Source organism: Charadrius vociferus, unplaced genomic scaffold, assembly GCF_000708025.1.
Source record: "Charadrius vociferus isolate BGI_N301 unplaced genomic scaffold, ASM70802v2 scaffold455, whole genome shotgun sequence".
Taxonomy (NCBI): Eukaryota; Metazoa; Chordata; class Aves; order Charadriiformes; family Charadriidae; genus Charadrius; species Charadrius vociferus.
This window is the reverse complement of record NW_009648550.1, coordinates 1,547,058-1,562,067: the sequence shown is the minus strand read 5'-3', so window position 1 is coordinate 1,562,067 and position 15,010 is coordinate 1,547,058. Positions and strand designations below refer to the sequence as shown.

Sequence of the window (15,010 nt, the reverse complement as noted above, 5' to 3'; positions counted from 1 at the left end):
GGGGGTTGGACTAGATGATCTCCAGAGGTCCCTTCCAACCCTGACCATTCTGTGATTCTGCATGAGAGGATTCATCCAGCCCATTTCAAAGACAGCTTAGGGAAGTGAAGGACAAATATGTCTATTTTTTCTTACTGTATGTTGACTTAGGATGCATCTTCGCTGCTGTGGACCTGAGCGAGTGACACCTGTGTCAGTGTCCAGAACTCAGATTACAGCAGCCACGGGGTAACAGTGCAGCTGGAGGAGCTGCTGCTGAAATGCTCATCAGAAGCTGGGTAGGTAGCGAGGTGGGGAGCCCTTCCTAAAGCTTTGCAGATTGTGCAACCAGTTGCTTGTGTGTGGCCAAAGACAAACTTTGGTCAATACAGGGCCCAGATTCACACCAGATGGTTAATGAGATTGGTCCAGTTGACTTTGCACAAGTAAAAGAACTTTAGGGAAACTAAGTTAAAGATCTGAAGTCAGGAGAACACTTCTTTTAATGTTTTCTCTTTTCTAAAAGCTACTGGCTCAATACAGGATTAAAACTTAACTAAGCAAAGTGTTACTTATGTAACGCTTCACAAGAAGATTGGGGGGAAAAAAATCTGGGTAGAAGTCTCTCTTCCCCCTTTTTCAGTTTCCTCTGTCACGTTGCTAAGCCATCAGAAAGAAGGATGTGATCATGAACAATGACTGATTTTAAAGGCTGTATCATCCTGCTGCTGCTGTTTTGGTGTTCTGCTCTATGAGACAATAAAATGGTTCTTACATTGCAACAGTCTAACACTTTAACTTGGTATTTTAGGTGGTATTCAATGAGTCATATGCCAAATGGTTGGTGGATTTCCGTTTGACAGAGTTATGAAATTCCTACACCTTGCACAATAGCTTTAGAAAAGAGGAAACTTGGTGGGCTTACATTGCATTATCAAGATACTGAACGTACACCGTTGCTGCAGACCGCAATGCTGCCCGGCTTTTGCCCCTTCCAGCACACGCATTGTTACAGACCCTACACAATGCCCTCAGGCTCAGACTAAAAGTTCATGTGCCTGTACCAAAAAAAAAAAAACCATCATATTTGTGGGGTAGGTATGCTACCAGAAAACAGCCCTCCAGCCTGGTATTGTCCAGGAAGAGGCAGGTGCATGTACCGAGTCTTTGTTACTGAAAAGGAAACCACTGAAGCACACACACAACACGGCGTGGCTGAATACAGACAAGCGGGAGGCCAGAGGTCTAGCCAATATTGACCACTCTGCCACAAAAAATGCTGACTGTAGATCACCAGTATCACACCCTAGCGTCCTTAGAAGCAAAACAGCAAATCTGACTGCTGTCAGTAAGAATGATCAGCAAACTAAATATATTAACATGTACCTTACAGTTTTCATATAAAAAAAATCCAAAACAAGAACAACAAAACCACAAACCAAAAAAATCCCCAGTCCTGGAAAGCAGCCCAGGCTGGGAGAAGAAATAACAGTTGAAGGAAGGAAAGTAAGAGGAGGGAGGATTGTGATACTAATACAGTTCCAAGCAATCAAACTGAGGTAACATTTGTGTTTGGACAAAGTAAGTTACAGCAGTAGAACAATTGTTAGTATTGTAGTGGCTGCTGAGCAAGAAGCGTTGGTTCACTTTTTCATTCTGTTGGCAGGTAAACTCCTCACTGGAAGCTGAACCTGGTTTATTTTGCCTTTTTAAAGTTGATAATTTATACCTTAATGATGACGATGATGACTGCAGAACGTGTCAAACACAAGTCAAAGAGGAAGTGCAAGACAAGATTTTAATCATTAAAAGTTTATCAATAACCTCTTATATACACATAGTTATACACAAAGTGGTTCACAAGTCCCTCATTGTATCGATTTCCGCTGGTGAGGTTGGTTGGCTGAAAGCTTCTCTCTGCCTCTGTCATCTCACAGACGGGATGTTAATGTGGAAAACGCCAGCGGGGTTGTTGACAGGTATGGCTTGCTTCACAGGCTTTAGCTGGGCACTGAAAGGAGCCCGTATTCATCTGCTGTATCCAGAATTTTACAGATGACTGGAGACTCCACCTTGAACATAAGAGATTATTTTTAAAGACTGTGAAATCATCGATAGACTTTTACAAGAGATTGCAAGAGGGATCGTGAGATTAATGACAACACATTGCACGAGGCACAGTATTTGAGCAGCACTTTGTAAAATTTAGTAAGTGCTTTTTACTTTTGGGTATGACCTCTGTAGCTTATTAACAATGTGACTACCATAATTAATAATGATCCTCCTTTCTCTAAGCAAATGCAATTGCACAATAAGCCATGCTTGGTTAGCAGCTACGTGGATGGGCTAAAATACACTACAGGAATCTTTTGTGACAAGTCCCTGGAAGGAAACATGCACCTGGAGATTTCCTCTACTGGGTGGCACCTGACCTTAGGGAATTCAAGTATGTCTCTACATACCCCAAGGATGTATTGGCAAGAATGTGGCTCTAGCATGTATATGGTCACAGCATGAGGGGAATCAGATTCTTTACATCTGAAAACGGAAGAGAAATTTTGTCATGTTTAGCATGTAATAAGCACAAAAGTAAAACGTATTTCCATAGTATCTGTAGTGTTTTTACTAAGCTAACAGGAATTGTTTACTAGAAAAGTTAACTTACTTCAATTTCACAGTCACCTGCCTTGGCTTGTCTGTTAAGTCGCAAACATCTCCATTTCCATAGAAGTGAGACACCATCCTGCCATGAAAGATTGGAATGAAAAAGTTTGGCAATATTGAACACAATGTTTAAGAACACAGCTAACTTGTATGGCACAGCATCTCATTGTTCTTCAAATATTTAACTCTAATATACAAAACAAAGAAGTAACATGCTGTGTTTCAGTTATTGCAGAAGCAAGTAGTTCTTCTCTAGTGGAAGATTCTTTCTCTGCATTGTATCCAGAGTTGAATTCCCTCTTCTGATGTTGCACGTTGATTAGGGAAAGTATAAACATAAAATCTATACATACTGCTCTCGACAGTTTATTGTATCTGTTTGTAAACTGCAGAAGTGGGCCCTGGCATTTATTCTTTGCTATCCCAAGTATGAGACCAATTCAGCAACAGAGAGGCAGAGCAGTAATCGTGGTGACTGTCAGCGTACCTGACTGTCTGCGTGCCGTCTTCTCGCAGGTAGTAGGTTCTAGCAGCATTCTTCCTGGACCATTCAATGTGTTCCTCCTTGCTCCAGGTACCCACAACCACAGAAGTTTTGCCACTTTCCTTATCCTATAAAAGGAAAAGCTGATAATTACATCTTGTATTAAACGATTAGCAGTGAGAATATCTTAATGATGTGTAGAAGATCATTGCTAAAGCAAATTTGCTGCTGTCAACATAACAGGTTCTTGCATTTGGGACAAACTATGACTGACCTTGTATTAGGGTCAAGAGTCAAGTCAGTGGTCTCTTCAGAACAGCCACTCAGGCTGTGTGACCCGATAAGAGTGTTTCAATGACCAGAAAAGTATTCCCACAAACACACCCACATTTTTTTCAGCTTTGATTATCACTGTGCTCTATCTGACGTGGTACCTACATCCCCCTGCATAAACTTAGGCAGCACACGGAGGATTCCTTTTCTGAAATCCAACTTCTTAAACCCAAGATATTGATCAGCCAAGAAAAGGATGCTGCTTTTTTCAAATTGTAGACAGATTCTCTAACCCTTTTCCCCCCCAGCTACAGCCATCTAGTGGCAGAACATAAAACTATTTAAACATACCTCGTGATACTGATGAACATATTTGCCATAGCAGAATTCATACTTCCACCAACCAACACCCTAGGGAGAGGTACAATCTCAGCATTAAAACCAAACACAAACCCCAAACAAACAAAAAAACCCAAAACAACCACATACATTTCCCTCCAGACCCTAAACCACTGGCAATTTTAGCTGTAAAACTCCATATTTTTTAATTAGATATGTTAATTCAAGGTTTGCACTGAGAGAGAATCTCTTATTAGACTAACTGACATAGGCAAGGGATGGAATTAATGAGTTTAAGCAAAGACTCTTTGAAGAGCTGCATAGGACTAAATTCCTTAAACTATTTGTATACTATTTGCATGTTTTAAAGAAATACTTTCCTCTTTCAGAGACAGGGAATGTGTATAAGAATGCAACTATCGGAGTTCATTGAAAAACTAAACAAATACATAAACCAGTATGTGCAATTGAGGAGTAGCTACTCTATTATGCATAGCTTTATTTCTCACCCCATGGAAGCAGTAGGAACCACTAAGAAATTCCTTTATAAGTTGGTCATCAGTCAACTTGGAGATGTGGGTTGTTCCCACAGTTAATAGTTGATGGCTTCCAACAGCAACAGGCTTATGAATGGAAGAAAATTTCTCTTCTTTTGTTGAATGCATTTCTTCCTGAAATTAAAGTACATAGAAATAACACCCATTTAGATTTTATATGTCCCTTGCAAAGCCTTATAAGTTATAGGAAGTTACTTAATACTAGGTGAAGTAGGCTGTAGGAAAAAGTATGAAAACATTTTGTCATTGTTTCCACTGTCTTCAGCATAGCTGAAAAAAAAAAAAAGATCAGAAGTCAAAAACTTAGCATGTTTGTAAACTGTAGGCTACAAAGGCTACACAAGTTTTAGATTAGTAGCCCAAACTTACTCACTTTGTTTTCCTTCCAAATAAGGCAAGTTACAGATGATTTCAACAAGCTTAAAGATTATCTGAAAGACTGACACAGCCTTAGAAAGTTGGGTAAGAGAACTTACTCCAAAGAACTGAAAATTGTACGTGTTACAACATCAAATATAAATGTTTTTCTATTTAAAATTAAACAAATCCTACCTCCTTAACCCTTCTAAAAGGCATCTTCATCATTTCTTGCTGTTTCTCCAGCTGTTCCAGATTATGGGGTTTAAGTGGGGATCCTGGCAGAGACTGGCAAAAGATGTCATTCACAGGGGAAGCCCTGAACCTGTCCAAACGAGTTAGCAATACATCACTTATTACGCCTTGAAGACATACTTTTTTGCTGTAAGTTTCTGACTGAGCTAGGCTGAGGCATGTATTTTTTTTTTCTTCTACTTGCACCATCTCAGCCAAAGTTACACTGTTCTTACAACTGATGTAAATGTGCTTTTTGCCCAGTGTAGTCTCACTATGTCACACTCTGACAACTGGCAATGCAATTTGACCCCTCTTTGTCAAAAGGAAAAAGCTGCATATTAAAAGGCAAACTGCGTTGTACGCATACCATGTACCATTGTACGCGTGTCATAGCTCCACAAAACACTCTCAGAAGCTAGGAAACTGCAAAGGTTAAACTTGATCGATGCAGTTCCTATATAATTAAAAGAATACATTCTTCTATTCATGTATAGCTTTTCATACTGCATATATACCCTTTATCACCTCTCTTCATGAGCTATGTCTACAAAATGCAGCTTATTTCAGGAAAGAAAAAGCAAACAGATGAAGCAGAGTTAACATAGTTTGCTCCTTAGTTTACATAAATGAAGGCCTCATTAAAACACCAAATATGCCTCAACAGAAAATAGTAAAATAAAGCTGACATCAAAATGAAGATCATACTGACAAATGAAGCATTTGTTCAGTTTCCATTGCTCGTCTCATTGAAAAGGTCCTCTTTAGAGAAATCTTATTTACAAAACAAACATGCAGATACTGCTTCAGAGGCCAGGTGCCTCTTTGTGATGTCCTCCTAGGAGGAGTCTGTAATGCACAGCAGCAGTTGTATGATCATCACCACTGGAGTTAATAGAATCTGAATGTTTCCCAAATCTTAACTGCACTCTAGATTAAATAAGCCCTGTACCAAAGCAGCTTAGTTTTATCTGACTTTTATTTAAACAACATTAAGACTAATAGTTGCAGTAAACAAATATTACTTTTCACTGCCTTCCTCCCTGTCCCCAATTCCCACCAATTTAAAAAAAAAAGTCAAACTGTACCCAAACAATAACTAGAACTAATGGATATACTTTTGCTAAGTTAATGCGAAGTTCATTATTGGAGAAGACAATGGATGTAGAGAGAAAGCACTGGTGGCTGAAGTACTGCCCAGTGCTGTTTCAGGACCACGAGAGGAAAAGTGCATTTAACTTAAAATGGGGTTTGTTTGTCGTTACCTCCGCTGACACTGAACAGCTTTTCCAGCCTGCGATCTCCACCTACCTTTATTTACTAAGATAACGTAAGTGGAAGAATAAAGATCTTGCATGTTTATTTTAAGTATTTCCTGCTAGTGGCCGTGAAGCCTTCCGTGCTTTCCCTTTGGAAGGAGGTAGCAGCTCAAGATTTTATTCTTATCAAAGGATAGAACACTTTGCCTGTGCACTTTCTGTTTTTCTACTGCTACAGAGGCTTAAAAGACTCATATAGTAAACAGATAATAGTACAAGAGATAAGTGCAAGAGATAACATAGTATTACCAAGCCCATCTACATGAGAAAATTTAGAATTGGTACTAAATACTGAACAATAGCATAACTTATTTACTCCAACTGACAAGTGTTTATAAAATGCACAATTGAGGATTTTGTCCTTTAGACTTTGTTGCCTATTTCGGAACAGTGATTAAATACTAACTTGTTCTGATGTCTGTGTGCATGGGAAATTCAGAACTCCTGTCTATTATTTCCCCCCTTCACTTGTATGTCATGTACACTTTGCAATTCTGTTTACATCTCTTGAAAGGTCAAAATTCTGTATTACTGAAATTAAGGGTCACGCATCCCTTAGATGCACGGTACAATTCGGGGTGGGGGGGAAGAATCCTAAACACAATTTCATTTTTTTGGAAAATAACACTGATATTGTGAATTCTTCATATGAAAATTACTTACACAGCTGAAGGTAAGGCAACAAAGCAGACAGACAGGAGCTCCTTAAGTTGGGAGTATTGCTAAAATAAATGTTAAGGTCATGGCTGAAGACCATACTTTTGTTTTCTGAAATTAGAGAAGCTGAAGTCACACATATAATGCACATATGCAATCTGCAGTCTTTGAATACCATGAAGATGATCCCCCAAGACTTAAAAATGATAAACTAAGAGGAGACAGGGTGTTCTTAATCTGCCTGCAGCCTTAATGTCCTAGTTTGTGTTTCTCCAGAATGCCAGGGCTAGAAACTTACCTGTTGAAAATCAAGTTATACTTCCCATCTGCTTCTCATATGGGATCAATCACTAGAGACTTACAACATGAAAATATTGTGCAACTTAACACGAAAACTTAAGACATGGCAAAACTGCACATGCCAAAGTAAGTACATACAAGTGTCACAGCTCTGTACCAGAAACCACAATTGGATATATGACTCATAGAAACACAAACACACATGAAAACTGATAAAAATTTCAAGTAATCATGTTAGCCAAAATTTGAGTACCGTACCTATATTTAGGATGGTTGCATAACAGAGGCGTCAATATAACCACTTCATATTCGCAGGTTGTAACTTCTGCTACTGAAAGAATCTCATGTTTAGCTTCTGGATGACAGATGTACATCACTGTACTTGATCTGGGTAGGTTTTGTCTCAAGCTACAAGGTGTGCCATTTCCCATTTCTACAGGATAGTATGGGGTCATCTGCCCTTCTATATTTTTTGTAGGTATCTAGGTGAAAGAAAGTAAAAGTTAAGAATAACAGTAAAGCTCCTTTGACTCTTCTGAAAGAAAAAACACTTATTACTTTGTACAGAGCCAGCATTACTGGATTAAAACCAGCCCCTGTGTAGTTACTTGGTGTTTCTGCAACATCCAAACATATTCTGGTTTATCACCTCCAGCACAGCACTGCACAAACGCACTGAGCCACACGAGGTCTGATGACAAAGCCCAGCTGTATTTGACTGCAAAAACAGCTGCTGTCTCTGCACAGGCTGCCTGGTATTTCAGTTTGAAGAAAGTTTGCCAGCTGAGTGCAGTGTTTTGGAAAAGCACCGAGTCAGCTGTGTTCACCTTGAAGTCTAGGAGATAGAGAGATGCAAGTAGCTCTGCCAGACTCAGCTCAGGTCTGGCCAGGCACATTACCTTCATTTCAGTGCCGCGAAGAATCTAAAAATGCCCCTGCAAAGTTCTCCCACGACCTGCACTACACCTCTCAGCATACCCAGCCTGGGTTGCTCCTTATTCGGAGTATCCCACACCACCTGTTATTGTGGCTAACAAAGTTAATGATGTATACAAAGTGAATCCCACTTTTGTACACACTTTAGGTGAGCTCTCTTCAGACTTGTTCCTTCATGTGCTTCATCCAGCTTCCACTTTAATAAATTAATTCCCCAATCTGGTAAAAGTCCCTCTCCTGGCTCCTATCTTGGAAGCAGGTAAAGTTCCTGGGTATCAAAAGCTGTTTGTGCAAAAGCCATGCTGGAACTCACAAACTAGACCTTTTTCTGCCTATGTTGCTTACGCTAGTAAAGGGGTTTGGTGCACAACAAATCAGGCTCTGTGCTAGAAGGCAGTGGTGCCTTCTGTGGTCAGGACACTAACTCGGGGACCTGAGATCCTTCTGTATCTCACCTGCTTTGGTTTTCAGACCATGTTACCCTGTCACAGGCCACTGACTCCTCCTGAAAACTGTTCCATCACGAATGAAGTGATGAGACATTCATGAGGTTAAAGAATGAACATGCTGGCAGCTTGGGCGCTCCTTGGCTTCCAGTCACTTATCCACTCTATACTTCAATATTCAGTCAAAGGTGGGAAACGAAGATATATTTTGTTGTGCACAAAAGAGCTGACAAAAAGGGTACCAGTGCCTTCCCCTTCTATCTTTCTGAAAGAAACAAGTGATTTTTCCTTAAAAATTGAAAAATAATGCCTACGTATTTCATTGAATGTAACTATTTGAGAAATCTAAACAGAGATAGCTGTTGTCTGCACACAACTGAAGGCACCCCAGTAGCACTTAAGATAAATCTCTAGTCACAGCAGTTATTGGTTACTTTAAGCACCACCCAGCTGTGTTACACATTCTTTCCCTTTCATGACTAGAGATTCCACCCAAATTGCAAGTCTAAATTCTTTATGGACTGAAACCAAGACAGTGTGCGTACACCATAAATGCTGTCAAAAAAAAAAAAGTCAGTTAAAAGACTCTGAAATTAAAAAAAAAAAAAAGTCACGCTACAAAGAACCTAGTTTTCTTTCATTTCAAAAAGGTGTAACGGCCACTGCCACTAGATTGGGCCACATTCTGACTTGGGTCTGCTTCCCCAACTACCTCCCAAGCACATCTATTTTCTGAGATCCACTGCAGAAGAACCACTCTGTGCTATGTAAATCAGCATTACAAAGAACACGTAGACAAAAATTTCATTTCAGAATTAAAATGAAGGGTAACTGGAAATAAGGTAGGTGCGTGTCTGTTCACAGGTCAAATATGCTATTGCCAATTCCAAACTCCAACATTCAAGCACTTCCATTGTTTTGCTATAAAGTTATAACTCAGAATTGAGTTTTGGGACCTAAACAAACAGAAAAGCTCTCTAATGGAAAAGGGAAGCACAGAGTTTTATGGGATGGGTCATCAATTCTTGTAGGGATTTTGTGCTGTAGGATTTTGTTAAGCATTTCTCCCCAACCCAAAAATACACAAAAGTGTCGCTAAGGGAACTGGGATCTCTGATGTAGCTGGAAAAATAACCATTGCTAGAACATAATGTGACTTTGTGGTTATGTGTATTGTCTTCATAGGAGAGGAGTACAGAATTCATCTTGATTAAGATTAGCGTTAACTAATGTAAATACGTAGAAGGGCAAGAAATTTGACTAGCTAGACTAAATAAGCTTTCTGAGCTGGGACTGATAATCAAAAGCAAGAAGAGTGCAGCTCAGGAAGAAAGCTTCATTTTTTGATAGTCATTTTGGTAGGGAACTAATTACATAATCTCATCATATATAAATTGCCTCCACTATTGACGGCAAAAGTTAAAACAGATGTTTTTCACTTGCCTCTTTTGCACTTTCTTTTGGATTTTCCTTCTCTTCTTGATCTAGGGAATAATTAAGAATGAGGTAAGCATAAAGTCTGTGAACTTGAAATAAAATGAAATTATATACAGAGAAGTTTGTATGTTTTGTGTATTTGCTAGTATTTTCGGTATAAACTGCAAAGAGTCAATTTCATGAACTTGCAGGTGCAAAAGAGGAAAGGCAGGCAATAAACAGTGATCTGGGGTCCAGAGCAAACAGAACAAAGTATGAGTTAGTATCGTCTTAAAATAAATTGGAGTTTGTAGGACAGGTCAAATCCAGCCCTAGCACCACAGGAAGGCCCTCAGGGCAGAAGAACATGTCGCTACTGCTGTTCTTCGAGAGATAGCTGACTACATTTTTCAAAGCGAGTGAATTACAGCCTGGGACAGTAAACAGGCAAGTACTTCAGCCCACCCACTAGCCAGCCTCAGAGGGTACACCTGTTGTAGGAAGAAGTGAGGCCAGAGTGCATGCCACACTACTGATCATGCGAGTAAACATCACTATGGGCCAGGGGTTGCAGGCTGACACAGGTGAGAGCTATCCTTTGCCTTCCCAACTGCTTCGGGAGAAAGTCTGGACTCCACTCAGAATTCAGTGAGCGAAAGGCCACTTTGCTTTGCTGTCACCCATTGAGCTGTGCCAAGTTTACTGTATCACACTTGAGAAACCATCTACGTTATTTTTTAAGAGAAATAGAGTGAAGTGCTGTATAGGAAGCATAGAAAGAATACGGTCTGCCACCTAAGCGGAAAGGACAGAAGGTCAACATCCTAAAAGAGTCAGATATGATGACTTCAAGATGATCACATGTAACTTCAGCATCTATCCCCACAAAAGAATTGGTAACTCAAATTAAACATTTTGTTTTCTGTACAGCAGCATCTGGGGAGAATTAGGCATCTCTGCACAGGACTGATGACAGCACAAACAAGCACTGTAACTCACTAATAAAGAAATGCCAAACAATGCAGTTTCTGAAGCTGTGTTTCTTTTCAGGACTAAGATACCTAACTGCAGGCTACAGGTAGGAATTCAAAGGAATGCGATTAATAGTGCTACATCCCCTCCAAGACTGAGGTGTTCAAGTTAATCACTTTCAGGAAGTGAAAAATGGTGGTACCCACCTTTTACATACTAGCCTAGAATTAAAAAAAAAAACCAAACACCCAAACAACTAGATTATTGTTTTTCTATTCTTTCTATTAACTCTGATGAATGAACACTTAAGTCTGCGGATTTTAGGACTTCTTTGGAATAATATACTGCCAGAGTGCTCACTCAGGGAAGCAGATTTTGGCAGGTACAGAATTTCCAGCATCTACAATAATTTACGGGCAAAAAAAATTGAAGTTCTCAGAAAATTAGTTACTCTAAATTGCAGTTTGAGTTTGGGGCTCAGCTACCTAATTTCCACCAAAGTCCTGCTTTAGGCACTTCAGTATTTCTGAAGATCTGCGCCAGGATCCCTAAAAAAGACTCTCGAACAGTTCCAAGGATCAAATCTACCTAGAAAGGCTATAAATGTTTGGGTTTGCAGACTACATTTCATAGCAGAGAATAACAGAGTCCAAGATGTGCTACACACTCTGCCCTCTGCTCACAGTTTGAAAGCCTCTTCTCTCAACCCAGAGAAGAGTGGCAACAGGCTACATCATCGAAGTCCGGTCTGGCATATATTGGTTCTATTTCTTATACTGTATGTTTTCTTCCCTGACACTAATTCATTATGCTAGATTAGTTACTCTACTCAGTTAGACAGCACGGCAAAATTGACAGGATGGATGCAATGTAAGATGCTGAAAAGGAATTAATTGAAAACCATACATCTTGTAAAGAAAAAGTAATCTACAAAATTCTATTCTATTACACCGGGTATCATTTTCTACAGCGTATTTCTCAGACAGTAATAAATAAAACCCAAATAATTAAATTAGCATCAGCAAAATAAAATAATCTAAGACAAACCTGGTTCTGATAATGGGTTCTTTATCATCATATTCCCCAGATAGTATTCTTGGATGTTAATTTTCTACAATCAAAAGAAGTTAAAACAAATTTCAGTTACCTTTTTCCATACTTTTTCAAGTGTACAGAAATTCAAGTCTTCTACAGCAGTTAAGCATGAACGTGCCAGTGGAAAAGGGGGTTGAGACTACTAAATTGTAAGAAGCCTACCTGTCCTGTTTCCTTCTCCTCATGATATTGACGGATGTGTTTTCCGTGGCAGACCTCATAAGTCCAGTAAGATTCGATCTTAAAAATAATAATAATAAAAAAATAAATACCTGTTTAAATACATTACAGCCCCCACCCTTACCAATTCCCCCAAAATTTTGGCTTTTGCAGCAGTAAAACACAGCCCAAGCAGGTGGGCTTGGGCACCCTCAGGACCAATAGCACAGTGAATGGTCTCAGTGTTACCCAAGCATTTTCACGATGTTCCAAATACACACAACAGGAAGTTTTCTTAACTTTCATACAGATAAAACAAAGGGAAAAAAAAAAAAACAAATAAGTTGTAAAGACTAAATTTGCCCCCACACCACTGAGGCTAAGCTGTAGTGACTCAGCACAGACCGGTTTTGGCAACTGCTGTAGATAGGGGCTGTTTACCAATTGTGCTTGACTCACTCTTCCTTCCTCAAGGACTCGTGTGGGATGTTGCATAGGTGTAATACTTGGCCACTTTCGCGCTCTCTGGTTCTCATTACCAGCTTGTTTGGTATTAGGCTTGTTCTTGTAATGCAAGACATGAATCTTTTAACTGGGACTACAGTTGATGAAAAACTGGAAAACTTTCAGAATATCTAGAAGTATGTTTGTTTTGGTCTTCTAACACTTTTTGAGAAATGCTTTTCATTAGACTGTCACACATTATGACTTGACTCCTGGAAGTAAATATTTTAAATCCACATTTTTAAATTGCTACTATAGTAACCCAATTTATTTGAATCCAGACATCTTCGATTATAAAGAACTTTATCAGCAATATTAAGATACGGTCACAAAGTTGTAGAGATCTCATTTTGGACTGACTTAGTGCCTGAAGTCTGGGACATATTTATACAAACAGTTTATTATACTAAACCTTGAAATGGACTAGATTGTAAACTTTTGATTAGCATTTAAATTATCAACACAGAAGTTACATACTCTATATGAACAGCTACTTTGCTTAAAAAGGGGTTCCAGCAATTCTCCTGGAGTAGGACCTTTATAGTCCTTTTCTTCTTCCTAGAATAGAAGGATATTTCATTACATTAAATTCAATAGTAGTTTGGTTAGTTAATATTAATTTGCCATAGTAAAAAAACAATCTAAAAGAATCGTATCACAAAATTAAACATACAAAACCTCATTAATTTCTGCACTGAAGGAGCTGTGTGGTGATTAGAAAAAAAAAAAAGGGGGCAAATAAAAGTCACAAACAAAGTAGTAAAAACAGAAGAGTTTTGTGGTTTAAAAAACACACACGTGACAAAAGAGTAGGAGCTCGCAACTTGATCGTGTCCAGAGCAGCAGCTTGGCGTGTGAACAGGAAAACAGCACCAACAATCTTTTCATGTGTTAGTCAATGCTGATGCTGTGCTGATCCAGTATAATTGGAACATCACCTAGCTCTTATATAATTAAAAAAAGGGATCCAAAAAGCATACATACTACTGTGGAAGTTTATTTCTGTGTAATTTTTGCTCTATAAATATGCACAGTTGAAGAGATTTCCACACAAAGTTCTCACTACTAAAGATTTCTCACCTACACTGAAGCACTCTGTGCTGTCAGTCACTTAAAGGATGAGGGCTAAGTCAAAATGGAGGTCCCTAACACAGGAGTACAGCTTGTCTGTGCACATTCTCACGGCATGAAAAAAATGAACCGCTGGAAGAACAAATGACCAACGATAAACTTCACCAAAGGCCTCCTCGATCTATCTTCTCTTGTACAAACAAATGTACTCTTATTTTTTCATTTAAAACCCACACTGTGCATTCAGATTTCCAACTGAGGAAGCGACGATGGAGAATAAAAATTACTGGTGGCAGAAGCACTACTGGGATAGCATTTTCAGATACGGTGACCATGATAGCAATGTTAACAACCTTCGTAGTTGTTAACTGGCCTAGAATTTGACAATGCTACTTAAAAGACAAGAATTTCCCAACCAGTAATAGACTTGGCAGTAAAGAGAACATTAGAGCAATTGTTTGTTGCCAAATAAGGACTTCAAGATTGTTCAGACTGGCCCCACTTCGCGTAGAGCTAGTATGTAATACAAAGCGAAGGCATCTACTCTGAACTGTGAAAATGTGAGGCATTCTACAGATAACGTTTTCCTTTTACAGGGGAAAAAAGAAGTCATTTTGAAAAAAAAAAATAACAGAAAAGATACTGTAAAGACTTGTCTACAGCTTATAATTACAAAAAAGACTTGACTGAACTTACCTCGTTGCCACTTACTATCAGTGGAAGTATACATTTATACTTTTCTTTATCCACAGTGGTCATTATAATGTAGTTATCCTCTTTGTACAGGACACCAGTTGTAGGCTAAGAAAACAACCAACCTATAGATTAGTCAGGTGGTTTTTTTAACGCTACTTGTTAAAAATATTCCTGAATTCATGATTGTTACAGTTAATTCACGCAGTCCAGAGTATTTCCTGGGTCTCAATTATATCACAAGACTGCGCTTTGGCATTTAAGCTCACTAGTGTTTGCTTGCCTTCTCCTTTGCTGCGATCCTTCTACCTCCAGCCACATCCCTGCTCTCCTCCATGCTCATCTTCCCCCTGCTTGCGTATTTCTAGTTCTTATGAAAGGCCTTTATTAAAGAAACAACACACACAGACAACGCTTGCAACCAGCCGTCCCCACGTTGACTTTCAGGGCAGATTTCCCTGGGATTTCCCCAGCTGCCAGACTCGGGCCCCGGCCTAAACTCGCCCTCCGGCCCGCTGCCTCTGTAGGTGCGTACCGCTCGCCACCCCCGCCAAC

General features: G+C 39.4%; 1 protein-coding gene across 1 annotated transcript; it reads right to left on the bottom strand.

Annotated features, from left to right (window-relative positions):
* Window positions 1-1,761: 1,761 nt before the first annotated feature.
* Window positions 1,762-14,798, bottom strand: ERLEC1 (endoplasmic reticulum lectin 1). The gene is given in 14 exon segments (XM_009886064.1): window positions 1,762-2,051; window positions 2,442-2,517; window positions 2,645-2,722; window positions 3,131-3,255; window positions 3,752-3,811; window positions 4,249-4,410; window positions 4,849-4,978; window positions 7,422-7,645; window positions 9,989-10,029; window positions 11,981-12,044; window positions 12,191-12,268; window positions 13,169-13,249; window positions 14,459-14,580; window positions 14,765-14,798. Coding segments are annotated over 14 exon segments (1,347 nt in total). The 3' UTR covers window positions 1,762-1,979.
* Between the last annotated feature and the right edge of the window lie 212 nt (window positions 14,799-15,010).